Source organism: Malaclemys terrapin, chromosome 20 (genome assembly GCF_027887155.1).
Source record: "Malaclemys terrapin pileata isolate rMalTer1 chromosome 20, rMalTer1.hap1, whole genome shotgun sequence".
Lineage (NCBI taxonomy): Eukaryota > Metazoa > Chordata > Testudines > Emydidae > Malaclemys > Malaclemys terrapin.
In genome coordinates, this window is record NC_071524.1 from 18231569 (window position 1) to 18258907 (window position 27339).

The 27339-nt window shown below is 60.8% G+C and overlaps 1 protein-coding gene across 3 annotated transcripts; it reads right to left on the reverse strand.

The window, feature by feature from the left end:
* Positions 1–1093: 1093 nt before the first annotated feature.
* Positions 1094–27137, reverse strand: PRX (periaxin). Of its 3 annotated transcripts, none has more exons than XM_054009770.1 (7): positions 27029–27137; positions 16223–16278; positions 15356–15457; positions 14670–14798; positions 13912–14071; positions 12534–12727; positions 1094–11058 (listed from the first exon to the last, which is right to left on the reverse strand). In XM_054009770.1, the coding sequence occupies exons 4-7, from the start codon at positions 14694–14696 to the stop codon at positions 4867–4869; spliced, it is 6573 nt and encodes a 2190-aa protein (XP_053865745.1). In that variant the 5' UTR covers positions 14697–14798; positions 15356–15457; positions 16223–16278; positions 27029–27137; the 3' UTR covers positions 1094–4866. The 3 variants fall into 3 exon arrangements, with proteins under 3 accessions (XP_053865745.1, XP_053865747.1, XP_053865748.1); XM_054009772.1 differs by lacking the exon at positions 27029–27137 and adding an exon at positions 26573–26582; XM_054009773.1 differs by lacking the exon at positions 27029–27137 and adding an exon at positions 25120–25137.
* Between the last annotated feature and the right edge of the window lie 202 nt (positions 27138–27339).

Consider the following 27339-nt stretch of genomic DNA (forward strand, 5'->3'; position numbering starts at 1 on the left):
GGGCTCCTCAGTGGTGTCCCCCCACCAGGGAGATTTGAAGCAGCTGACGGGTTATGGCTGCAGCAGCAGGTGTCGAACACTGACGGGGCCTGAGTGACTCCCGTGCCCCTGTGCCATTCTAGATTAAGCTCTTCCTGAAATCAATTAATAACCTTGTGTCATGGAGTTGGGGGGGAGACAAGGCCCTGCGACCCCCGGCTTCCTGCGATTCACCGTGACTCTCAGCCAGGCAGTAGAACAGAAGGTTTATTAGACGACAGGAACACACTCCCAAGCAGAGCGTGTAGGTACAACCAGGACCCCTCAGTCAGGTCCTTCTAGGGGGAAGGAAGCTTAGACCCCAACCTCGGGGTTCCCTACGATTCCCCAGCCAGCCCAAGACTGACACTCCACTGCAGCAGTCTCACTCCTCCTCCCCCCGCCTTTGTCCAGTTTCCCCGGCAAAGGTGTCAACTGGGTCCAACCCCGCTCCCAGCTCAGGTATCCTCACTCAAGTGGAGTCATCCCCTGCTCTCCCATCCCCCATGCAGAGGGTCCCAGGCCAATCCTCCCCGCTCCCTACTGCGTCACACCTTGGAAGCCCCATTCCCTGCAGCAGCAAGTGGGGTGGATACCCGGCACCAAGGGGGCCCGCTTCCCAGCCCGCTGCCTTTGGGGCAGCCATGCGCTCCCACTCCTATGGAAGGCCAGGAGATTTTTATGACAAAGCGATGGACTCGTCTGGGCCTCAGGAGAACTGGGTTCAGTTCTGGCACTGGCACCGACTCCCTGTGGGACCAGGAGGTGGCGAGTGCCATGGGAACTGGGTGCCCAATTCCCCACCTGTACTACGGAAATGTGTCTCGGGAGAGGGAGCTGCCCAGCGCCAGGGGTGGGGTGCAGCACCCAGCAGAATGGGGCCGTGCAGGGACGGAGAGCAGCAGTGCAGTGTGTGGGGTCAGCCAGAGGTCTCTCTGGCCAGTGGGAGCTGACACAGGGCCTGGGAGACTGGAGGGGCTACAGACAAGAGCCAGCACCCTTATCTTTCACTTCCACCTAGAGCACCGAGCCCCGTGGCCCGAGGTCCGAAGAAAGACACCGCCCAGAACTCCACTCGCTCACAGATGAATTTTATTCAGACAAACCCAGACTAGAAAGAAGAAGCAGCAGCAACACAGTGAGTGTGAGACAAGGTAACAAAGTGACCCCGGGGTTACTGGAGCTGAGCGTCGCTCCGGGCAGGGCAGGGTGTGGATGCTGCCACCCCCCAGCTCTGCGGGACTCCAGGGGAAAGGGGCATTTGGCGTTAATGGGAATCAAACAAATCCCTGCATCTAAGAGCAATGCTTTTAAAACAGCCCTGACAAGGCGGGGGGGGGGCGGGGGGCGGGAGGGAGCTCTGCTTCCTCGCTCCAGCTACTGCCCCTGCTCCAAACGCCATCCCTTCTGCTCGAAATGCCAATGGTTTTGGCTAAAGAAAGCCCTGGCAAATCCACACCCAGCAGCTAATTCCTGCTCATCCGCTTGCTGCTGAGGACAGGTTTAAAGAGAGTGGGTCAAATTCTACCCTGGTGTAAATGATACCAAGGGCCCCATTCCCCCTGCACCTTGCACAGTTATTTGCACCAGTGCAAAGTGGGAACGAATCGTTACTGGCTTCACCTAGTAGCGTTTTGCATCCATTTGAAGCCAGGGCAGCCGAGAATCGGACCAAATGCAAGTCCCAGCAGGGCTGCTTGTGTGTCTCCCAGGCAGAGAGAAAGGGGAAGGAACCCACTAGCATGTGTTTGGGGGAAAGGTCGTGCTCGTCCTGGGAGCCTTGTTCTGGCATCTGTGTTGGTCTGGACCCAGCAGAGATCACTGAAAGTGACGTAGGTGGAGCTCTAGACTGGAGTGCGATGCCAATGCCCACAAGGCCTAGGTGCCACTTCCATCCTGCTTCAGCCTTTGGGCTGAAGAGGAGGGAGTTGAGTAGTACCCTGGCCTTGTGCTGGCGTCTTGGCAGCAGGGTGCCTCTCACCCCCAGGGAGCCTATGCGGGTGTAGTCAGTCAGACTACAGAGTCCAGGCTGCCGGGATCCAAAAGCGCCCAAGACCTCCTAGGCCAACACTTCTGGCCACGTTTCCAAATGCTCCACATCTAGCATAGGGAACACTGGTGGGGAACTGGCCCTGCAGTCTGGCCTTCAGTCGCTGGTTCCCCTGGGGCTAGCTTGTGATCCATCCCCGCCTTCAGGAACCTGGAACGAGCATGGGCTGGGGGGTCTGGGTCATCAACCTTTCTTTAAAAAAAAATTCTTTTCCAGTCATCGGATCAGACAATCTTGAAAATAAAATGCCAATAATAATACACAGATCTTCAGTCAAAGAGGTCAAAGCAACACGGTTCATTAAGTAAGATCCAGGTTTATCTCTTGGCAGGTATGCTGTGTATGCGATAATACACTATTAGCTATGAAAAGGCACCCAAACGCCCCCCCTTCGTCCCCTTATCACACAGTTACACATTAGAGACAAGGCAGGAAATACAATGTGACTGCAAACAAGGGCCTCTCCTCCGCCCTGTTACTTCTATCCTGGATTTATCCTAACGAAAGCCAAGCTAGCCCTCCAGTCCATGGCAAGGATGTCTGGCGTGCTTAACACACCCATGGACTGCAATCGCTCCCATGCAATACAAGCTAAAGCTGCTGCCCGAACACTGAGGGTCAGCTGGGTTATGGCTTCGTTAAGCAATAGAATCTGCAGTAGAGCCTCAGAGTTAGAAACTGACGGGTCAGCCACACACCTCCTGGGGAACCAGAACTATGCACTCAGGCAGAGACAAACAACAGCAAATATTGTACAGTACAGGACTGTGTTAAATGTAAACTCCTAAAAAATAAAGGGAAAGTTTAAAAAAAGATTTGACAAGGGAACTGTTTCTGTGCTTGGTACATTTAAATTAAATGCTGCTTTTAACCCTCTTTTCTTCTGCATAGTAAAGTTTCAAAGCTGTCTTAAGTCACCATTCAGTTGTAAACTTTTGAAAGAACCACCGTAATGTTTTGTTCAGCATTACGAACAACCTCCATTCCTGCGGTGTTCATAACTCTTAGGTTCTACTGTATGTACACATTTGCCCCCAGAAGCAAACGGAGGGATTGCTGGACAGACTCCCACCCCCACAAAGACAACAGCTAGAAATCAAACTACCAGTGGGAGCATATTCAATCCTTTCTTTTGGGGAAAATGTAAATACTCAGGAACATTCAAAGCACCATGATGTTTAGTGAGCTCCCAGTTTGTTCCCCTGGGCTGACTGAGGCACTGGGGTGGGATTGTGCTGTAGGGGAAGGGCACAATGGTGTGAGTAAGGCACTGTTCTAGGACTCAGGACACCTGGGTTCATTTCTCAGCTCTGCCACTGACTCCCTGTGAGACCATGGGCAAGTCACCGCATCTCTCTGGCCAGGAAGTGGGGATAATTAGCCTCTCTCTGACTGTCTCATCCGTGTAAATGGCAAGCTCTTTAGGGCGGGCCAGTCCTGCTCTCCCCAGTAATAATGCCGGGCAGGGTCTCTCCGAAGGTCACACATGCAGCGGTGGCTAAGAGGGGACTACAGACGACAGGAGTGTGATGGCTCATTGGCCCTTGGCTCTAACCACATCTTGTGGAGGCCTTGCCAGTCATCAGCTGAAGTTCCTGGTCTCTTTCCTGTTTGGAAGGGTCTCAAAAAAAAGCTGTGATAGGGCTGGGACTATGGCCCTGGTGTGCTCCTGACCTTCCCCAGCCCAAAGGAAATGACTCCCCCAGCAGTGGGGCTGGGGGGCTGGGTGAGGGGAGCTGTGACAGATCCAGTCAACAGCCCTGCTCCGCCTGAGAAGGCTCTTCTTTGAGCCCACGCTGGGAGAGAACACGCCAGTTATTTTTAAACCGCCTTCCAAGGAGGAACCCTTTGGACTCAGCTGCTATTTGTGTTGCCGAAAGGGCAGCCAGAGGTTAGGAATTTCAGGGTAAACAGAGTGGAGCTGGCCGGGCCAGGCTTTTCAGAACTCATGGGATCAAACCCCTGCTTTCCCCACACCTGGAATCACTCATTAAAAAGCAGGAGCCCACTTTCCCCGAAGGCCCCTTCCTACCGCTGGAGCAGTGCCACAGAGTCAACCCCCTGCCGTTTTCTTGTGCCTTTCTTGGAAATTCCTTACTCCTGTTACTCTGTGCAGTCCAGAGCGAGCTGCGTTTTAAATAGCCCCTAATTCACGTTATCCTGCCTCTTCCAATCGATTCCTTTCTCCAAGCTTAGCGTTACACTAGTAAGAAGGCACCGGTCTCCGGTTGGAAAGCAGCGACTGCCGTTCCCTTACTGACCATTAGTTTGCAAGCGTCTTAATTTAAAAGTATAAATGGAACAGCCACCCCCGAGAAACAGAGTTAAAGCCTAAGTTAAAAAAAAAATCCTTCGTCCCCCTTAGTGCATTCAGAACCGCTGCGTCCCCCTGCAGGGCAGGGCCTTGGGGGAACCAGGGCTGAGCTGGCACCAGGCCAAAGGGGCTGGTTATTAAACTGGTAAAACGGTAAAAAATACTAAGTGTAGCTTGGTTATTTATTCACATTATTTTCAACAAAAATTAAAACAAAAAGTCTTGCCCCAAGAAGATTCACTTGGCCCCCGTCGGGGAGGAGTCAGAGCAGGGGGGAGCCCACACTGGGGCTGGTTATTAGAACAGCTGGGTTCCCCCCACCCCCATTTCCACCCCCATCCCACGCTGTGGTTTGAAAGCTCATCTTGTGGTTAGTGCGTCTATCACAGAACTGTACAGATACCCGCCTGCCAAGCTCCCAACGCGAGGGGGAGGCGGTGCTGGGGGCTGTTCAAGTCTCTGCTTTCCCTGCCCCAGTCCAGCCTCAGATGGGGGACGATTTCCCCACCATCACCTCGCCCTTGATTGGCTTCACTTGGCCCCCTCCCTCCTCTGGGATCTGCTCCTCCAGCTGAGTGGAGAAACCCAGCTTGGGCGTCCGAATCTTGAATCCCTCCAGTGCCCCCGGCCCCTTCTCTCCTTCCCCCTGGGAGGAGCCCCCTTTCTCCTGCTGCTCGGAAGTGACTTCTAGCACTCCTCTGGTTTTGGGGCTGAAGGCCAGCTTGGGGAACTTGAATTTAGGGGATTTCTCTCTGCCATCCAGCTCGCCTCTCTCCACATTGTATTCCCCCTTCGACTTGGAGGTGAAGCCCAGCGAGATCTTGGATGTCTCTGGCTTGGCATCTTGGTCCCTCTCCCCCTTTTCCAACAAGGCCATCTCTGTCCTGGCAGCCGAAGAGACCACGTTCCCGGCTTGTTCCCCTTCCTTCTTCTTGAAACCTGAGAACGTGATCTTGGGGGACTTGAACTTGGCCGCCTTGAGAGCCATGAAGGTGCTGACGTGAGCCTCATTCTTGGCCTCCTCTGCCCTCACCAGCTTGAGGTTCATTTCGGGGTCCATCTCCGTTGCCTTATACGGGGAGGAGAATTCAACCTGGGGCAGCTTGATCTTGCCTAGCTTCGCCTTGCTGTCCTGGGAGCCATTCTGCAGAGAAAGTTCTCCCGCCTCCCCCCCGTTGAGCTGAGACGCTGATCCCTTCCCGCTGGTGCCCAGGTCCGGGACCTCGGTCTTGGAGAAGCCCAGCTTGGGCAGCTTCAACTTGGAGCCTTTCTCCAGCTCCCCTTCCTCCTTGGCTGAGGGCTCTAGCTCCCCGTTGACTTCCACCCCAGCTTTGGATTTGGAGAGGGAGAGCCCAAAGTTGGGCTTCAGCTTTATTGTAGGCCCCTTTGCCTTGCCGTCCCCATCCCCTTCCCAGGAGCTAGCAGCAGCTTCGCCATCTCCTTCCAAGAGCCCAGAGGATGCTTCCGCCCCCCTCCTCTTGGGCTTCACCAGCACAAATACCGCCTTCTTCACCTTGGTTTCAGCCTCCTGGGCCTTGCTCCCGCCCCTAGAAAGGTTCCCGTCTCCTCCTTCCTGGGTGGCTTTGGGCAGGGCGATCCCAAACTTGGGCAGCTTCATTTTATACTTCTTCCCTGCCTCGGCTTCAGAAGTGTCCCCCTTCCCTCCCGGAGCCTTGACGCTACGACCCTTCTCCCCTTGGATGCCAGCGGCACTGGTTCTCGGCAGCTCTTGGGAGCCACTGTGGTGAAGCTGAGCCCCCTCAACTTCATACTCTGCATGCGCCTTGATACTTGGGGCAGAGATCTCCAGGTCCGGCATTTTGAACAGGGATTTCTTCCCTCCCATCTGTTCACTCTCTGAACCCTTGTGGCTGTGGAGAGATGCCGTCATATTCCCCTCGTCCCCTTTGGATCCTGAAATCCCGAATGGTGACATCTTGATTTTGGGCATCTTGAGCCTGACCTCTAACCCTCCCACGTCCCGCTCCAGATCTTCAGCACCTGCCAGTTTCTCGACCCTGACCCCGGCGTCTCCTCCCATCTCGGCTTTCCCCCGCTCCAAAGCTGGAGCTTCCCCTGGGCCTGTCGAGAACCCCACGTCCGGAATGGCAAGCTGAGGCATTTTAAAGGAGAAGTCCATTCCCTCTGCTGTGGGGCAGAGGGGCTGGGTGTCCATCCGGGACTCGTCCCCCTTGGCCTCTGTGCCAACTTTGGAAATCCCGAACGAGGGCATCTTCAGTTTGAACTTGCTGTCGTAACCGTCCGTCTCAGAGTCCTCTGTCCTGGGGGAACTCTCCCCCTCTCCCTTGCCCACAGTGAAGCCGATGGGAACTGACGGCATTTTGAGCTTGGCCTCTTGCACCCCCACTTCGCTGCCTGGGGTCTCGAGGCTCCCCCGGAATTTGGGGGCTTTAAGCTCCACCTTGGGGGTCTTGGATGAGTCTATATCTGCCTCCCATTGGTCATCAGAACTAGCTCCCCCGAATTTAGGCAACTTAATCTTTGGGCCACTCACTTCGACTTTGGGCACCTTCCCATGCAGCCCAGACGTGTCCAGAGCAAAGTCTCGATCTCTGCTTAAGCCAACATCAAATCCCACCTCTGGAGCTTTCACCTTCGGGGTAGAAAATTTTGGTAGCCCAACCGATGGCAGCTTAAATTTCCCCTCGGCTTCCTCCAGTCCCTCGATGGTGATCTCCCCCTCGGTCAGAGGTACCTCTATGTCTGACAACCGGGCTTTGGGCAAGGAAATATCCAGTTTGGGCACCCGGATCTTGGAACCCAGCAGGGAGCCTTCGGTAGCATCAACTGCATATTTGCCCCCTTCCATCTCCAGGGTTACTTTCTGGTCCTTTAGGGACGGCCCTTTCAGTTTGTGTCCTTTGAGGAGGTGCATCTCTGCCTCGGCACCACTCAACTCTCTATCCAAGTCTTTCCCCAAGAAACCCTCCAGCCCATATTTGGGCAGCTCCACCTTGGGCATCTTAATTTTGGTGTCTGCTTTCTCAAAGGCGGCATCCCCTTCTATTTGCAGCCCAGCTCCATGCTGGCCCAGCATCTCCACACCGGCTTTCGGCAAGCTGATATCCAAGTCTAGCTTTGGCGCAGAGATGCCAATGGAAGGCGCCTTGGGGATTTTCAAGTTTCCTTCATAGCCCTTGATATCAGCCTCGGAGACGTCCATGACCGGCTTTCCCACCGATGGCTCGCCTTCCGCTCTTACACCGGGAACGGAGATTTGCAATGAAGGAACTTGGTCGGGCGCGGAGATCTCTAGTGATGGCATCTTAACCGTGCCCACTTTTAGCTTGGTGCCAGGGCTTTCCGGTCTCTCAGACATCTCCACGTTGGCTTTCTCCTCTTTGGTTCCAAACTTTGGCAGCTCGACCTGGGGCATTTTAATTTCTATGTCGGGGCCTTGGATGTAACTTTCACCTTTGGAGCCTCTCACGTCGGCTTCTACTTTCAGGTCATCCTTGTGAGAAGAGATCGTCAGTTTTGGCATCTTCATGAAGGGGCCTTTTAGCTTCTCCTCTGGGCTCCCAGCAGCCACGATGGGCTCTCTGGCAGCTGCTTTCCCTTTCTTGCCTTTCACGTCAATCTCAGGAGCTGTCGCACTGGGCCCAGACACCTCTACATCCTTCCTGGCAATGCCAAAGGATGGCATTTTGAACCTGGGCATCTTCATCTTGGCCTCCTTGCCCTTTGCTTTCACTTCCCCCTTGAGCGTCTCTTGCTCCAGTTCCAGCTGCTCCTCCCTGCCCTGGCCCCCAAATTTTGGCAGTGAAAATTTGGGCATCTTCAGTTTAATGTCTGGGATCTCCATGCTGATGTCAGGCGATGTTTCCCCAGCCTGTGTGACCTCTTGGCCCGAGACGTCCCCCTTTCCCTTGGGCAAGTCAATGTCCACATCCACTCTGGGGCTGGAGATGTCAACCGTGGGAAGTTTCACTGAAGGCAGCTTCATTTTGGCTTCGGGGGAGTCCATATCGATGTGAGACCCTGAGATCTCCACCTTCCCCTTGGGAGCCTTCCCCTCTCCCTCCGCAGAGAGCCTGGGCCCGTCCAAGTCAGCCCCCTGCTTCGACCTGGAGAACGAGAGCCCAAATTTTGGCATCTTCAGCTTAGGCCCTTTGGCGCTTGCTTCCAGGGTTTCCGCCTCCAGCTCAGCTTGCAGTGTCACAGCCTCCAGGCCTCCTTTCTTAACCTTCGGGCCAGAGATGCCAAATCTGGGGAAAGAGAACTTGGGTGATTTCAGCTTGGTATCGGTCTCCGGCAGTTTTCCGCTGATGTCAACAGCAGCTGTTCCCCCCAGCGGGGCCGCGATGGCCACATCGGGGAGCTTAGGCGTTGAAATGTCAACGGAGGGCAGCTTCACTGTGGCCTCCGGGCTCCCAGGCTTCACTTCGGGGCTTTTGAGTTCTAGTCCGACCTTTGGGAACTTCATATCTGCTTTGCCCTTCCCTTCCGGGCCCGCTCTGTCCAGTTCCTCACCCTCCAGCTTCTCTTTCCCAAACGAAATGTCCACCTTGGGGAGCTTCGCCACCATCCCACTTAGATCCGGGCCTTCCAAGGCTGCACCCTGGAGCTCAACCTCTGCTCTTGGTGTGGGGCGGTCAGCCATGGCCTTGGGAGCTGGCACATTGATCTCCACCTCCAAGTCCTTGCAGACAGCCCCGAAATTCGGGAGAGGCTCCTGGGGCTTTTGCAGCTGGAGGTCACGTTCCTTCAGGCCTGCCACTGCCCTGAGCTCCCCCTCGAAGCCAGGCTCTGCCTTTGGCAGGTCCAGATCAACGCCTACCTTGGGCATGTCAATGTCCAACGACGGCATCTTCACCGACGGGAAACTCAGCCTGGCTTGGGCCGTTTCCACCTCAGACTCCAGCCTCCTCCCATCAGCTTTCCCTGAGGGCAGCCTCACCTCTATCTTCGGCTTCTCGATGGCTATCTCAAGCTTGGGCTTTCGCAAAGAGGCCTCCGGCAGTTCCACATCGACCGGCTTAATCCCCAGCACAGAGATATCCAGCGTGGGCATGCTTATCTTCCCAGCCGCGATCTCCAGGCCCCCGGTGTTGGCCTCCGGCTGCGGGCCTTTGGGCGAAGGCACGTGGGCCTTGCTCTCGGCTTTCCCGGCCATGCCAGAGAGGTCGAATTTTGGAAGCGACACTTGTGGCATTTTGAATTTGAACTCGGGACCCTCGGCACCGTCCCCATCAGGGGCTTTCACCCTTCCCTCACCGGCTAGCCCAGCCGGTTCCATCTTCGCTTTGGGCAGTTGCACGTCGGCAGCTTTGGGGACAGAGATGTCGATGGAGGGCATCTTCACCGCAGGGAATTTCATCTTCCCTTCGGCGGCAGGCTCTTTCGCTTTGGTGTCTACATCAGGCTTGTGTTCCCGCAGGGAGATCCCAAAGCTCGGCATCTTAATCTTGGGACCTTTTGCCTTCAACTCAGGGCTCTCCCCCTCTGCCTTCCCCACTTTCACTTCCACCTGGGGCACCTTGAGCTCCCTCTCCACCTCTTCCTCTTTGGCTTTGCCCCCATGCGTGGGCAGGCTGATCTTGGGGATCGTCACAGTCACATCAGGGAGCTCCAGCTTGGCTTCGGCAGGCTCCGGTTCCCATTCTGTATCTGCCTTCCCCCTGGGAAGGGGGATCTCAACATCCACCTGCCGCACCCCTATGTTAAGGGAGGGGAGCTTCATGCCGGCTTTGTACCTCCCGGCTGGCCCCTCGGCCTCCCCTCTGTCGCTGGGAAGCTTGGGGGACGGGATGGTGGGCGTTTTCAGTGCACCTTCCACTTCCCCTGCAGAGATGCCAAACTTGGGCATTTTGATTTTCACGCCCTCCCCTTTGGCGCTGATGTCTGGTGCTTCCAGGGCTCCTTCCCCTTTGGGAAGGCTCAAATCCACCTCTACTTTGGGGGCTGCTATTTCCACCGAGGGGAGTTTGATGCCAGCTCTGAGCTCTCCCTCTGGCCCTTCTGCTTCCCTGTCTGCCATTGGCAGGGAAATCCCAACCCGGGGCACTTGGACTTTGGGCACCTTCAGCTTCCCCTCCAGTCCCTCTACCTCGATTTCCCCCTCCACAGGCCTGGCGGACACCCCAAACTTCGGCAGCTTGATCCGCAAGGCTTCCCCTTTGCCCGAGATCTCCGGAGTTTCCACGCCAGCCGCCACTTTGGGGGCTTTGAGATCAGGGATGGGAATGTCCAGTTCAACTTGGGGGGCCTTGAACTTGACTTGGTCCTTGAGTTCGACCTCCGCAAGCCCAGCCTCCTGCTTGGGCTTTTTCACCTTGGGAAATGGGGCTGCGAACTGGGGGGCCTTGCCCTGGGCACCTGCCTCCCCTTCCAGCGTCCCCGCCACAGCCAGCGCCTGCGCGCCTGCCGCCTCCTTCACCTTCAGCCTGGGAAACTTGAGCCTCCTCCCCTTGGGATGCGAAGAGGAGCGCTCGACAGAGACGTCTGGGCTGGGCCCGGCTGCTCCCGTCTCGGCTGCACTCTTCGCCTTCCTTAGCTTGGCGAACTTGGGCAAGGAGAATTCCACGTCCACAGGGGCCACGTCCAGCTTCCCCGCCGACGGCTCCGCGCTGCCCATCAGGGCCACCTCCTCGTCCGGGGCCTTCGCCAGGCCCTTCCCCTTCTGCTTTCTCGTGGGCACCAGGCTCTTTATGTTCTGGGGAGAGAGGAGAGAGAGAGGGAGAACACAGCCCTGTCAATCAGGTTCCAGCCTCTGCGCCCCAGCGAGCACCCTTGGCGGCTGTGCAGCGTGGGAACGTTACCTCCACCTCTGTCGCCGCGCCAGCAGCGCGCAACCTGGGACCGACATTGCAGCTCTGTGATCCCGGCTCGCGGCATGCAATCTACATTCCTGGATTGCCATCTGAACAGCATTCTCCGTATGTCCCTGCCCCATCTCCAGCAGTCGCTCCCAGGAGGCTGCCCACCTTCCGAGGCTAGCGGCGTGTTTACTTATGTTTGGATGTATTCGGGACAATAGCAGCTACCAACCCACGCGCTCTCCCTGCCTCACAACCACGGCTTAGACAAGCCACACGCCAGCCCACTCCCACTTCTTCGGGCAGGTCTACGCTCCAGACTAGCGCCAGCACAGCTGGCGAAGCCGCTCTAAGCCGAGGGGAGAGAGCTGTCCCGTCGACTCGACTCCACCTCTGTCCATAGCGCTGTCTCCACGGGCCATTACGGTGGGCGTCAATACGTCGCTCAGAGGGGGATACCCCTGAGCGACGTAGTTATACTGAAATAAGCGTGCAGGGCAGACCTGGCCTAGGTCATCCTGCACTAACAGGCCTGGAAACTCGGGCATCAAGAGGTGATATGATGGGAGGGTCAGAATAGTCAGTGGCAGAGCTAGAGATAGAACCCAGGAGTCCTGATTCCCAGCCCCCTCCCAACCAGCCCCCACTCCCCTCCCAGGGCCAGGGATAGAACCCAGGAGTCCTGACTCCCAGCCCCCCCCCAACGAGCCCCCACTCCCCTCCCAGGGCCAGGGATAGAACCCAGGAGTCCTGACTCCCAGCCGCCCACCCCCCCCCCAACCAGCCCCCATTCCCCTCCCAGAACCGAGACAGAACCCAGGAGTCCTAGCGAGATGGGGTCCTTGCCAGTCGGCCCGGCCCGGCAGTCCCCATCTGGATCTCGTACATTTCAGAGCGCCGGGGCCTAATCCTCAGTCATGCCAGGCCCTCCTGGGGCTACAGTGGCCATCAGAGAATCCAGCCACCCTGCAGGGTTGTCCCTGGCTGGCAGAAGGACCCTGCTCCGAGCCTCTGATTTTAGGGGGCGGATCGGGGTGTGCGGCCAGAGCGCACTGCACTGGGACTATGCCCTGCCCCCCAGGGCCCAGAAGGGCTGAAGCATGCGTTAGAGCCGCCCTGAAGCTGCAGTAATTGACCCCAGGCGCCCAGAATACAGGAAGCACAAAGGGGCCTTTGAAGGCCCCCGCATGCAGGAAGGAGGAACTGAGAATCAGCCCAAGAGATTTTGCCGAGTCTCAAAGCTCAGCTCAGTTATAAATGAACAAACACACTCCCCCCAGCCCCCTCCCCATCGCTAACATTTCACTTTCTGAGTCATTTGAATGAAACACGTGTGAGTTACAGGTCAGCAGGAGGGGCCGGCACCGCGTACCAGCTTGGCCATCTTCACCTGGGGTCCCTTCACTGCCAGGCCTCCGGCTGCAGGGCTCCCGGGGACATCCGACCGGGGAACGGTGCGTTTCAGGCAGAAGGAGACCTTGTATGGCTCTGCGCACTTCAGGATCCTGAGGGCGTCTTCGTATCGGACATTCTCAAAGTAGACCCTGGCACTCAGGAGCTGGTCACCTGCAGGGATGGGTTGGGGGGAGTTTAGGGGCTAGGGAGACGGGACAGCAAATAGTGCAATAGAAACAGCAGCCACGGGCCGGTTCACCTTGGGGCAGCCATTGGGGGAGTGCCAAGGGCTGGTACGGCAGGCGCACGTCGCACAAGTGGGGGTGTTGGCCGGGGTTCGAAGCCCTCCAACCAAACGAGGCAGAATGGCTCCGTAATTAGGGCTTGCGCCGGGGCCGTGGGAGCTCAGCTGGCCCTGGGTTCGGCTCCTGGCTGAGATCGCGAAACGCTCTAGCGATGGGGCCATGGGAGGTGCCTGGCTAAAGTCTTGCACCATGTAGAAGCCAGGAAATCGACCAACGTTCCTCTCCCAGCCTTTTAAAGGCAGAGCCTCCCGCGGTCACTGGGCTGTCCCCTGGCCACGTCCCCCTGCGGCCTCCGCTCCCGGCTCACCACGCTGCTATGGGCTCGTTGTCAGCGTGACAGCGACAAAGGCCACGCGAGCCTTCGGCAGCAGCCGGCTGCAGATGCTTCTCTCCTGCCGACTCGGTGGCACTAACCTCTCCCCAAGCCAGAGACACCGATCGCTCAGTCACTCTGGCTGCTCAAAGGTTAGAAATTCATCCACCCGGCTGGGCAAGCGTTGCCCTGGGCAGCCCCTCTGCCCTGCCGGGACCCCTCTAGGCACCGATGGAGCTGAGTGTCCATGTAGCCATTGGCCTTTCTACCGGGGCTGTCAGCAAGGGGGCCACTTAGTGCCCGCTGTGCTGGGGCACCCGTCCCACTAGGAACTGTGAATGATGGGGGCACTGCCCAGCACTGGAACCGGGGATCCGCCAGCTCCGGGGCACCTCCCTCCCGTCGCCCACAGAGGGAGCTTTTAACAAAGCTAGGGGCGATCCTCAGCCCAGCTATGCTGCCCGGTCCCCGGCCGAGATCGGGGCCCCCGTCGGGCCGGGCGCTGCACAGACAGACCCTGTCTCCGGTTGGTGTCTCCCATCGGGTCGGGCCCAACACACCAGGGAAGGATGGTTCTCCCCAGTTCCCAGACCGGGCGCTGGGGCCCAGAGAGCCACCAGGGCCGTGCCCAGAGTCCCACAGGGAGTCAGTGGCAGACCTGGGTCCCCGGCTGCCTCCTTCACCACCCGCCTGAGGAACAAGGCCACTCACCGTCCCCTCCCCCCAGCGCCACCCACCTTCTTTCAGGCTCAGGGCCTTGGCCACGGGGGACTCCCTCAGCACGTCGGAGACAAAGAGCCCCTCCTTGCCCCCGCCGGCCACGCTGATCCCACTGGCCCCGGCCCTGGCCTCCGTCTCCAGGATGATCTCCACCAGCTCCGAAGTCTTCGCTTCCTCCTGGCGGGGGAGAGACCCAGCGAGAAGCTGCAGGGGGAAGCTGGCACTGAGCCGGGCCCTGGGTTCAGACAGGACTGGTGGGCACAGTGCCGGCTACCCATGACCCCCCTCTTCACCAGGGTGCCGGAGGCTGAACGGCCCCAGGGAGAGGAAGGTGGATCCGGGACAAGACAGGAGCCATTTGCTGCCGGCTGCGGTTCCCTGGGGATAACCAATGCCTGGGAGGGTGAGGGCAGAGACCGGAGCGGGGAGAGGCCAGGGGGAGCGGCTGGCCCTGGAACCCAGCGAGAGATCGCGGCATGTGACAGACCCATGGGTCACCGGGGTCAGCCCTGGGAGGCTGGGGCAGGGAGGGTCTCTCCAGCAGAGCTGTGCACAGCGCCTGGCACAATCGGGCCCTGCTCCCTGGCCGGGCTCCGGAGGCCCTAGTGTAGTACACGGCACCCGACAGCCCGAATTGCCACTGGAAGCCGCTGGCTGGAACGGCGAGTCCTGGGGCCGCAGATTGTTTTAAACGGGGAGGGAGGGTCCGTGCTGGGAGTGAAGGGGGACGCCCGGGGGCGGGAGGTGGGCAGGCTAGGAAGGGTTAATCCCTCACCTCCGTCACCCTGGTCTGGGTCTCCATGGCAGGGGTGGGGGGTGGCGCTGGCTCCACGGCGCTAGGCTGGCTCTCGCCTTTCCGCTGCAAGACCCGCTTCAGCTCTGCATGGAGCTTCTCCTTCTGCGCCTGCATCGGGGAGACGGGGGCAGAGGTGGGGTGAGTGCTGGGACCTTAGAAAGGGGTTGGGAGCTCTGGGAGGGAAATGGGGGCTAGAGGTTAGAGCAGGGGGGGGCTGGGAGCCTGGACTCCTGGGTTCTCTCCCCGGCTCTGGGAGGGGAGTGGGGTCTGGTGGTTAGAGCAGGAGGGCTGGGAGCCAGGACTTCTGGGTTCTCTCCCAGCTCTGGGAAGGGAGTGGGGGCTAGTGGTTAGAGCAGGGGGGCTGGGAGCCAGGACTCCTGGGTTCTCTCCCAGCTCTACCACTGACCTGCTGTGTGGCTCTGGGCAAGTCCCAGCCCCCTCTCTGTGCCCATCTTGCCTATTTAGACTAAACATCCCTGGGACTCGTGTGCTTTCAGAACCTGCCCCCCAGCTCCCAGCCCAGCGGGGCCCGATCCCAGCCGTTAGCTCGGGGATCCGCTGACTCGCAGGACCAGCCCGGCTACAGAGAAAGGCCTTTCAGAGCTGCGATCCCAGCCGCTTTCCCCCGGCCGCCTCTGCTGCCCTCCTGCCCAGCCCGGCCTTACGGCTCGTTCCGCGTTGCTGGCTTCCTCGGGTGATAGGAGTGGCCGGGTTCCGGGCAAGGGCTGGGGCTGTGCAGGCCACTTCTCCTCCTTTACTTCTGCTGCCTTGAGCGGGGGAGAGAAAACACAGGACTCAGCCTGGAGCCGATCCCGCCCCCGCCCCAGCCATAACCCCCAGGCACACGTGCTGACCGCCCCCCACGGGCCTGCCAGCTATGGGAATCGCTCCACCAGTCAGCAGCAGTGGAGGGCTGTTATCCTCACTGTGGGCCAGTCGCGCACACGCTGCAAGCCGAGGCCCAAACGCTCGGGGGCAGGCTCGCTAGCCGCGGGGTCCCAGCAGGAGCAGACGAGGTTCAGGGCCCGTGACTTGTCCAACCGCAACGAGGCCTCCTCCCCCCGGGCACCCTCTTCTCCACCTCTATCCCTGCTCTGCAGGCCCCTCCCCCTCCGGGACCCCAAAAGGGGTACTGCACCCCGCACGCTGGGCTGGGACCGGCCAGGGCGACTCTCGGGGCTGGCACACTGCTTGGTGCAGGGATCGGGAATGGGATCAGACTGGGGGCCCATCTAGCCCGGCCTCCCATCTGCCAGCGCCCTGGTCCAGCTCCGGAGCCCTGGCCAGGAAAAGCAGGAGGGTTTAGCTCTCTCTGCACAGCCCTTGCCTAGCGTTTGCCCATTCGTCCCCCTGGCTGTGCACGGGGTTGCATTCGTCCCCCTGCAGCCCCCTGGGCCAAGGGGTTGTGCCCAGCGGCCTGGAAATCCAGGAGGGGCCGGGGGCTCCGAGCCAGGGCTGCCCTGAGCAGCTGGGCCATGCTCCTTCCTCGCCCTGGGCCTACAGATCAGATCCCGCCCCGTGCAGCTACTTACGGGAGACTGGCTTCCTGCGCTGACAGCATGGCCTTCCGCCCGCTCTCTCTCCGCGCCTGCCAGACAGAGAAAACAGCCCCTGTGAATGGAGCCCTGAAGGGGAGAGGGCACGAGAGTCACGCAGCACCCCCAGGAGGCTGCCGAGAAATACACTGCAGCTCCACTCCCAGATTTGGGACTGAAGGCCAAGGGACTGCTGGGATCTGGCCAGGGCAATGCAGGGGGCAGAGGGGTCCCATCGGTGACCCCAGCCCACAGGCCGCCCAGATCTTCGGGGGGAGCTGCTGACCCGGGGGGGTTCCGTCCAGCACCCCAGATTCCAGCAGAGGCTCTCGCGTCCCCGCTGGCTCTGATTCCCCGGTGGGGTCAGCTGGGGCCCGGTTTGCCCATCGCCCCCTGGCCTGGCTGGATGCGTGGCCTTGCCATGCAGTGGGTGGACGCATCCGGCAGGCTGCGAACAGCGATGGACGTTTGGGCGTCACACGCGAGCTGTGCTGAATGCATCCGTGCCCCAAACCACCACACAACATAGTGCGATTTAACACAGCCAGGGCAGGACGGGGGCGGGGAGCTCCCGGCCAGCCCCAGGCGCCCCCGGGAACGTACCCGCGCCTCTGGGGCACTGCCGGGAAAGTCCCGGCGCTGGGCCACTTTGTCCCTCCCCCGCCGGGACTTGGCCCTGCGCTGAGGGGGAGCCCCCGAGGTCAAAGGAACCTGATCACGCCCCCCCCCCCCCCGCCCTCTCAGGAACCACCGTCCCAGGGGCCCTGGTCAGCAGGGAAAACAGCCCAAACTCCACCCTGATAACACAGCCGGGGAGCCCGGCCCTCGTCACTCCTCCAGGCAGGCCCCCGCAGGCCGGCGCCCCTGCTGCTGTGTTCTGTGGGGCTGCACCGTGCACTGGTCCCAGGGCCCCCAAGCAGGCAGGTGGAACGTGCGCCCTTCCCCAGGCTGTCACAGGGCTCAGGCACCCGCCGCGCTCATCTCGCTGGGGTAGGGCTGGCAAGTGCCAAGCTTCCCAGGCGGGACCCCGGCCCACGGCGTAGGGTGAGAGCCAGCCACCCCGCGGGGTCGCTCAGCTCCATAAGAGGTATCAAGCGTGTCGCTCCCTTTACAATCCATACTCAGAGCAGCACGAGGTGTCACCTCAGAGCAAACCCGTCCAGCCCAGTCCCACTTCATTCAGCCACCAACTTCCTTCTCCGGCTGGTATGCGGGATGGCGTTCACCGCTGCCAGCAAATGGGTCTTTGGGCCTGTGGATTGCAGACCTTCTTTTGGGCTAAATGGAAGGAGCAATTAACCCCTTTGTGGAGCATGATAGCTGGAAAGAATAGAAGCCACCACCCAAAGTGTGGGGGGTGCAGGGCACACACATGGCAAGGGCTGCTCCGCAGCGGAGCTGTGTGGACTGAGGAGTTCCTGACTGCAATGAACACAGGAGCCAAGAGAAGGTTTTGCGAGCTGCAGGCTTGTGCTCGAGCTTCCCAGTACTAGTGCGCCATGGAGAGAGCCCGCCCCTCGCAGAGACGCACCAGCTCCTGCGTGGAGGAGACGGATGGGCAACATCCATCCCGGGGTCAGGGATCAGCACAGACGCTGTTCACCTCACTCCCCTGACAGCCTTGGGGGGCAAGGCCAGCTTGGGGGGGGAGAATGCTTTGAATGGCAATGTCGTGCCCCCACATAGGCTGCTCCCCTAACCACTAGACCCCTCTCCCCTCCCAGAGCCAGGGAGAGAACCCAGGAGTCCTGGCTCCCAGCCCCCCTGCTCTAACCACTAGACCCCCCTCCCCTCCCAGATCTGGGGAGAGAACCCAGGAGTCCTGGCTCCCACTCCCCCATTCTAACCACTAGACCCCACTCCCCTCCCAGAGCTGGGGAGAGAACCCAGGAGTCCTGGCTCCCAGCCCCCCCCTGCTCTAACCACTAGACCCCCCTCCCCTCCCCGAGCCAGGGAGAGAACCCAGGAGTCCTGGCTCCCAGCCCGCCGTGCTCTAACCACCAGACCCCACTCCCCTCCCAGAGCTGGGGAGAGACCCCAGGAGTCCTGGCTCCCAGCCCCCCGCTCTAACCACTAGACCCCTCTCCCCTCCCAGATCTGGGGAAAGAACCCAGGAGTCCTGGCTCCCAGCCCCCTCCTCTAACCACTAGACCCCCCTCCCCTCCCAGATCTGGGGAGAGAACCCAGGAGTCCTGGCTCCCACTTCGGTTGCTGTTCCCAGCCCTGCAGTAACTTGCTCACGACTCGGGGACTGGGGACGTGTCTTTCTCCCTGTGGCTCCCTGCACCTGATGCCTTCTGGCTGGCACCCCCCTGCCCCAACCCAAAGAGGTTTCTACCTTCTGCACCTCCCCTCTCCCCACTGCACCTCTCACAGGGCCCCCCCATCATCCCGGCCTGGGGACAGACTGGCATGGGGCACCCATCTCTGCACGGGGCCCGGTGGCATTTCATTCCCACGCCCGTGCCAGCGGGGCCCGTCCCTGGAAAGGTCACTGGCTGACATCTCACATTCCCAGCCCCCGGGAAACAATGGGCCCCTGCGTCCTGCCCAGGGCCGCGCTGGCATAGCTGGAATTCTGGGCAAAGGTTCACGGGACCCCGAACAATGTCTCTGCAGAGCCCCAGCTCCCCCCACCCACAGGCGACAGCAGCAGCTCCACAGCTTACCCCCCCCCCGGCTCTTCTTCTCGGATGGGGGCTGTTCCCAGGTTGGGGAGGGGAACGGGGCCCGGTGGGTTGGGGAGCTGGGATCCCTGGGGTCTGTTCTCGGGGAGGGGAGCGGGGCCCGGCGGGTCGGGGAGCCGGGACCATCCTTTGTCTGGTCAGACCGGGAGCGATTTTGGGCAGAAACCATCTGCTGGGTCTGTGCAGCGCCCGACTCTCAGTCAGGGGAAGTGGGGGGGAGTCAGGGCAGTGCCCCCGGTGCCTCCCCCCCGTCTCAGTCAGTGCCTATAAGTGCTACTGTAAAACACCTCATAACAAGCCCAGCATCCCAGCCTTCGGGCCAGCGATCGCTTTCCTCTCTTGCACGCCAGGGCCACGCCCCCCCGCCCCGCTCAGCCCGGCAGGTAACACACCTGGTATAACCCCCGGCAGTTCCCGGAACGTGCCCCCAGCCCTGGGGACCGGTCCCCCCTGAGGAGACGGCTGGCTAACCTGGCTGGAAGAATTTGAGTGGAAGAGGGCACGTGGCCGGGGCGCCGCGGCGAGGGGGCCGTGGTAATTCCCCATTCCCGGGGGACATCCAGGCCCAGTCCAGCCCAAACAGCCCCAGATTAGTTAAACAGGAACCATTCGAGCAACACAAACATACCCCGCGCAGGACCAGGTTCCAGCCCAGGCACTCACCGACGCTACAACGGGACCTCACACAGCTGGGTGACTGGGCAACAAAATGGCAGATGAAATTCAAAGTTGATAAATGCAAAGTAATGCACATTGGAACACATAATCCCAACTATACCTATAGCATGATGGGGTCTAAATGAGCTGTTACACTCAAGACAGGGATCTGGGAGTCATTGTGGAGAGTTCTCTGAAATCATCCACTCAACGTGCAGCGGTGTCAAAAAAACAAACAGGATGATGGGAATCACTAGGAAAGGGATAGACAATAAGACAGAAAATATTGTATTGTCTCTATATAAATCCATGATACGCCCACACCTTGAATACTGCGTGCAGATGTGGTTGCCCCATCTCAAAGAAGAGATCTTGAACTTGGAAAAGATTCAGAAAAGGGCAACAAAAATGCTTAGGGGTATGGAACGGCTGCTGTGTGAGGAGAGATTAATCAGACTGGGACTGTTCAGCTTGGAAAAGGGACGACAAATGTGGGATATGATAGAGGTCTATAAAATCATGACTGGTGTGGAGAAAGTAAATCAGGAAGTGTTATTTACTCCTTCTCATAACACAAGCACCAGGGGTCACCCAATGAAATGAATAGGCAGCAGGTTTAAAACAAACAAAAGGAAGTACTTCCTCACACAACACACAGTCAACCTGTGGAACTCCTTGCCAGAGGATGTTGTGAGGCCAAGACCATAACAGGGTTCAAAAAAGAACTAGATCAGTTCACGGAGGATAGGTCCATCAATGGCTATTAGCCAGGACGGGCAGGGCTGGTGCCCCTAGTCTCTGTTTGTCGGAAGTTGGGAATGGGCGACAGGGGATGGATCACTTGGTGATTCCCTGTTCTGTTCATTCCCTCTGGGGCACCTGGCATTGGCCACTGTCGGAGGACAGGACACTGGGCTGGGTGGACCATTGGTCTGACCCGGTCTGGCTGCTCTTATGAGAGTTCATCTGACAACTATAGGGATGAATTTCGCGTGGTGCACTTAAAGCGCATGAAACCCCTGGGGCGCACTCTCACTCCGACTTACAGCGGCTTCTGCTCGGTTGAGTTCACTTCACTTCCAAAGCTTAACACCCGGCCGGTCTCAGCCTACTTCGTGTTCCCAATCCGGAGTGCGCCGCCCCCAGCAGTCCTGAGCCTGGTTTAAACCCAGAGCAACTCGGGGCCGGTTCATTTGCCCTCTGAGCCTGTCGGGGTCTGGACTGGTTTAGCACAGGGACGCTGAACTAGCCCTGGTGTAGACGGGCCGAAGGGTTCTTCTGGCTCCTGGCTCCTGCCGAGGTGCAGGAGCTGCGTGTGGGGGGGGGGTGGGAAGGGGGGCGTCTACACGACCGGCATGCAGAGGGGAGGCGCATTGGCGAGAAACGTCCCCTGCCGTCCGCCGGGGGCTGCAGGAGTCGGGTCTGTCCGGCAGAGTCCGAGCGCCAGGGGACGAGAGTGCGGGCGATGCCCAGCTCCCACGCACCTGACGCGACGCTGAAACAAGCCGGGTCGAAAGCCAGGCAGGAGCTGAGCTCCATCCCGGCCTGTCGCGTCGGCGCCGCTTGGTCCTAGGTGCATCAGGGCAGCCCCCAAAGACCTCCTGGTGCTGGGCGCTGCCCAGACCCTGCGTGGGAGCCATGCCAGGAGCTCCCGGGGGCAGGGACGCGGCAGACCAAGGGGAAGTAACTTGCCCCTAAGGCGGCAACAGAGCCAGGACCTGACTCCCCGTCCTTCAGCCTACGTGGCCCCGGCATCCAGCCAGCCCCAGAGCCCAGCTCACCCATTCAGGTGGGGAAACTGAGGCCCAGAGATGACGTTGCCCCAGGATCCTGGGCAGCCTCCCGTAGCCTTGTCCGATGCCTCCACCCCGAGGCCACCCTTCCTCTGGGGTCGGGGGCAGCTCGGCCCCGGGGGTCACAGACCAGCCTCAGGGGTGACCCCGGGGAGACGCGCTGTCTCCCCAGCTCTGCACAGAGGCGGCAAACCAGGGCTCGCCGCCCAGAACGGAACCGGGCAGATGGGAGCAGCAGCCAGCCATGAGCCCTGGCGGGTGGGAAGAGAGGCCAACCCAAGTCCTCCTCCCAGGGGGAAGAACTGCTGGGCATAGGGCGAGATTCATTACAGCTTCAGGCAGGCCTCTCTGCGAGGGGGTCAATTCCGCCTCTAACGCAGCCCCCACCCCAGGCCCCCCAGAGACACGTCCCCCTGCGCTGCTTTCCCCTCACCCGCTGGCTAAAGCCCCCTGAGCCCTCTCGGGGAAAGTCATTCAACGAGTCGGAGAATTCATCCCACTCGCTAGCCGGACAACCGGCAGCTTGTTCGCCGCTCCCGGCTCCTTCTGCCGCTGCTCCCCGCAAGAGCAAGGAGTGGGGAATGCCAAGTATTTTATGGGCTCAGCAGAAAAAAATGAACCGGGGGTGGGAAAGGAGGGGTCCGGGGGCTATTTCGGGAGGCTCGGGCTTTCTGTGCTGCAAAGGGATGAAAATGTGTCCAGTTTTAGCTCTTTGTGCCAGCAACAAAACCCAAAGCAAACCAAACCCAAAAAACCCAAAGCTGGCACAGCGCTGTAGCACACAGACCCGGCCCAGGGCCCCCGGCGCTAGGCGCTGTACAGTCAGAACAACGGGACAGTCTCTGCCCCACGGAGCTGGCAGGCCAGACAAACCTCCTGCGCTCCCGCACGCGGTGAGAACTGTTCCTCCCGGAATGTGCTTTGGGACAAACCAGCTTTTCCCAGCAGTGCAGAAATGTCTGATTTTTACAAGAATTTGAGGGAGGTTTTTTGTTTCCGAGCAACCAAAACATTTCAGCCAAACCACCAAAAATCTCTTTTTTTTTTTTTTGGATGAAAAGCTGAAAAAAATAAATAAAAAAACGACAAAAAATGTCACTAAAGCTTCGGTTTTTGCTGAAATCTTTCATGGGAACAAAAAATGTTTCCTGGTGAGCTCTGACGCGGCCCTGATCAGGAACCATCACTCCTGTAGCTCCGCGCCGGGCGCTGCACAGCCGCGGAGCGAGCCCGGCCCTGCCCCACACAGCTCACGGGCCAGACCAGGCACGGAGAGGGGCCGGGTCGATGGTAGAGCTGAGAAGAGAACCCAGGTGTCCCACCAGCCCAGCGCTCTCCCCATTAGGCTGCCTTGGCGCACTGCGCTGTACAAGCACACAGTAGGCACACGGCTGTCAGCCACTGCACAGGTGGGGAGGGGCAGCGGTTTGACCAGCGCGTGTGGGCCCCACGCATGCCTGTACCCCGCCCAGACCTGAGCTATGGGCGGCCCCTTCCTGAGTCAGCGGGCGCAGCCCTGACCCGCTGCACCCCGTGCACACGCGGAGGGGCTGTGCTGTTCTCCGGCCACGATCCCTCGTCGGGCACAGCCCCACGTCTGCCCAGCAGTGCCAAGCCCCCAGCGGGGTGGGGGGGCAGCGCACCACGGGCTCCCAGCCAGGCCTGGTGAGAGAACCAGGGGCCCCGACCCTTCTCCTTTGACAGAGCTTTGGGGGGCCCGTTCTGACCACCCCCCACCCCCCTGCACTCAGCGCCCCCGAGGGCTGGGGTGGGGGCGGCACGAAGGCCCAGACCCAGAGACAGCAGCGATGGGCGCAGCAGCGACCCTGCAGCGGGGGCGGGCAGGCAGGAGAGCTGGATGCGAGGCCAGGCCGGGGGATGTCCGCGGAAGAACCACCCGCGGCCCCACGGGGGGACGGCTCCAAGCTGGGGCAGGCCAAGGGCTCCTCTCTCCCCCCACTCGCCGGCCAGCCCCAGGCTGCTCTCGGACGATATCCGGCCTGAGGCCGAGCTGCCTGGGCTGACCCGGGTCCCGAGTGGTGTCTCAGGCCCGGCCCGAGGCCAAGCGGCACCGGAGGCCCCAGTTCCCGGGCTCCACCCTGCTCCGGCTTCCCGTTTCTAATTCTGTCCCGGCAGGCCGGACGGCCCCAGCCTGCCCGGCCCTGCGACGAGCCAACGCAGCCACCCCGGCCCACCCCATTCAGTCCTCCTCCCACGCCCCACGCTGTACTCAGGCTGCCCCTTCCCCCACCCTGCCAACTGCAGCCAGCTCTGGGGGCACAGACCGGTCGGCCCCGGCCGTGGGCTCCATTGCCCGGCGCAATCCCGCCCGTTCCCGTCACACACCGGGGCCCTGGGCATCCTGCCGCTGGACGGCCCGAAGGAGACTTTGCAGCACGTTCCCGCTTGGCTCCAGCCGGCAGAGGCCAGCCAGTGGAAGCGGTTAGTGCCAGAGAGTCTGATCTAATTAAATGAGGCGAGGGGGGGCAGGGGGATCAAAGAGTTTGAGCCGATTACGCGGAGGATCGAATTAGCCAGCGATTGAATTCAAGCCGCGGTCTCTGTGTCTAGGGCTGTTCTGCCGCCCTGGTTTTCCAACGCTCTGGCCTTGGGCTCGCCGGGGCGGATTCTCGGGCAGCCCTTGGCAGGGGTCTTCGCTGCAGCCAGTCGGATCGTGCTGCACGTGCACGGGAAAACCCAGCCCTGAAATACCCAGCTCTCGGCCCACTCTTTCCTCACCCCTCCACCGCTCAGCCCCTCAGCTCTGCCAGGCCGGGCTCAGCACCAGCTCCCACCTCCCAGCCCCGGGGAGCGTTTCCTTCATGGCAGAAGACGCTGCACGCAAAACAAACTTGTCAATTGGCTTCCTGGAGGAAGTGGGGCCGGGGAATCCGAGCGGCAGGAGTTTGAGAAGTGGCTTCCTGTGCTGCGAGTCACGGCATCCTGCCTGGCTGGTGCTGGCAGCAGGGCGCGGGGGGGGGGGGGGGGGGGGGGGGCAGGTCGTGGCCCCACGGACATCCCCTGGCTCCTGGGGCAGAACCACTGACGTGACAGCAGTGGCTCCGTTCCCCGAGCAGCCGGCCCACGGTTCCCTCGGTTCCCGGCTCCCCGCGAGGCCAGTGAGACACGGGCTGAGACAGCCCCGGCCAAAGCGCTCACAAGCCAAACAGACTAGCGTGCCCAGTTTGCCCGGGCAGTGGCTGGCCGGAGCGCTGGTGCCAGGCCACGCTACCAGCTTGCCCTGGCAGAACGGTGCTCGTTCTGGGGCGACTTTGTGCCAGCCAACGCCTCGCGCCCTCTGGGCAGTGTAAACGCACCTGTCCCAGGAGACGTTGCTCAGGTGACTCTGAAGCCAGCTCTCTGCTCCCGCCTCATGCCCGCCCAGCCGCACCCAGGCCTGGAGGAACCAGCATGCACCGGGTGCACTCGCACGGAGCCCGTGCCGGTATTTCGCTCCGCCGGCAGCACTCGGCTTTCCCCCCTCGCCCCCCTCTGGTGTCCTGATATTTTCTTCATCTCATCTGGTCACCCTACATGTCACCCAGACTGAGCCCAGCCCCCACCCCCTTCATGACTGGGCACCCCCCCCCCCGCAATGTCCACAGGGCGCAGGGCCCTCAGACCCTTTAATCCAGCACTCACTGGGCACTTCTGCCACCACGGCTCATCGCGCTGGAGGGGAGCGGGCACACGCCCTGCCGGCGAGGGAACAGGTTGATCCGGTCCCCTCGAGGAGCACTTGGCAGGTGCAATGTACCTGGTGAGGGCCCTGGTCTCTAGCCCGTAGGGTCCTCAGGCAGGGGCCACCATGAGCCAGCGGCACCAGCAACTTCAGCCCGTCAAGGAGGGGTGCCCGGCGGACCCTGGTACTTCCCTGTAGCTGCAGCTCATGCTCTCTTCCCGACTGAGCTGAGTAAACCACAACGAGCCCCCGCCCCACAGCAGCGTGGCTACGGCAGCCTGGTCCCAGTATCCGTGCAGCTCCCGACCCCCTGTCTGTACAGCTCCAAGCGCGGCAGGGTCAGGAGCTCAGGCTGGGGCCTTGGGCACTGCTGGGGCTGGAGTACGGCAGCGGGCAGACCTGGCCCATCTCCCATCCCTTACTTAGAACGGCCCAGCCCCGGCTGCCCCTGTGCCCCGTGCGCTGGGCAAGGACAGCCCCTACCAGCCAGGGCGTGTGCATCCCAGGGCGCCTAGGCTCCAACTCAGGGGCTGGGGCAGCGTGTCAGAGCACAGACCAACCTGCCTTCTAGACCGGCACCGCACGGGACTGGATCCCGCCCAGCCTGACCGTGATCACCCTGGCACCGGCGGGGGCACCGGGACCCGGCAGCCTTGCGAGCGGCTGGGCAGAGAATCCAGTGGCAGGCTCAGCTCACGGGCCGGAGGCAGGTGGATTCACCACCAGGCTCCCTGTACAGCCACACACAACGCCCACCCCCAAATCCCACGCTGCTCTGCCCCTCGTGCAGGCCTTTGCACCAGTCACCTTTTGCACGCCTGCTTTGCACTGGTGCAATAGCCCAGGCTGCAGGGCGGTGGCTGCTCACGCCTACCAGTGCCCTGCTCTGACCCACACCGAACTGGGCGGCCAGCAGTCCTGGGCTCAAACCCCGCTGGCAGCAGCCCCCCAGGCCCCAACCCCACCACTAGATGGGCCCCTCCCGGGCCGGGCAGCGCTCAGTGGTTACTGCCCCAGCTGGTTTGCAGCTGCCACCCATGGAACAAGTCCCTCCAACCCGGCTGCGGGCACCGTGTATTTAGACCCAGTTCAGCCCACACATCCCTGCCCGTGCCAGCCTCCTTCCTACAGACCCCGAGTTCCCAGGGAACGGGGGACACTGCCGGAGATCCGACCCGGCTGGGTCAGCCTCTCCCAGGACAATTCCCCAGCAGAGATCTGCCTGTGTGCTAGGGGCACCCCCCTGCCAATCACTCAGCGGGGTTCAAATCGACCCCAGAGAGGGCTGCCCCTCGGCTCTCCTGCCCCCCTCACCAGCGCACCTGAGCGCTGCCCGGGCCTGAAGTGACGCGGCTCAACCTCCGCCACAGAGGTTTGGTCTCAGCCCTTTGCTCGGCGCCGCTCACACCCGTGCCAAGCGCCGCTGTCCTGAGCTGACAAGTACAAAGAAACCCCCAAACCCAGCGGCCGCCCAGCCCAGCCCAGCCCAGCCCAGCTCTCCCCCCATCTCCCCCACACTAGAACTTACAGCGGCACAGAGCTCGTCCCAGGTCCCCAAACCAAATCAGCTTCAGCAGCAAAACTGGCCAGCGGAGCCGCCCGGGGGCACAGGCGGTGCATCTGCGGCTTTTCTGCACCCCTCGGGATGCCCTCGGTGAAGGACTTTGCTGCCAGATGGCCCGGAGCCAGCGAGCAGAGCTCAGAGCTCACAGCCCATCCTTGCATGAAATGAGCGGGACGGGTCTCAGCCCACCCCACCAGCAATCCCTGGTGTCCCCTCCTGCCCGCGACAGCGAGTGGGGCCGTGCGACAGCGACCCCCAAGGCCAGGGCACGGCGTAGGGAGCTCGCCCTGGGCTGGGAGTCGGTAGCAGGAAACTTGTTTTTGAAGCCCCTGTGAGATCTTGGCACGTTTTGCTGATGCTTTTCCACCCGCTGGAGGCGACGGACGGGCAGCGCCAGGGCAGCCCCACGCAGCACCTTACCTGGGAGCTGGCACCCCCCGGCCCCGGCTCTCTGCGCCCCACCTGCAGAGCGATCGGCCCCACACGCTGCCAAGCGGGAGGGAAGTGGCCCAGGCCAGCGAGCCCTGCAGCTGGCTGGGAAAAGGAGGCTGGAGACACGGCCCGCTTCTAGCCCAGAGCAGAAAGGGGCAGGCACTGCCCCGCCATTGGCTGCAGCCAGGCCGACATCAGAGTCCGTGGGATTGTGTGTGTGCGAGTGTGTGTGTGTGTTCACGGCCCCTTATGGGATCCAAATATTACTTACCGGCCGGGCACTGCACTTAAAGGGCCAG

Excerpts from the sequence above, each read along its gene's own strand:
- PRX (XM_054009770.1), bottom strand. The coding sequence starts at position 14,696 with ATGGAGACCCAGACCAGGGTGACGGAG. Across the intron at positions 14,072-14,669 it reads CCCAGACCAGGGTGACGGAG|GAGGAAGCGAAGACTTCGGA; the intron begins GTGAGGGATTAA and ends CTCCCCCGCCAG. Across the intron at positions 12,728-13,911 it reads GGCCCTGAGCCTGAAAGAAG|GTGACCAGCTCCTGAGTGCC; the intron begins GTGGGTGGCGCT and ends CCATCCCTGCAG.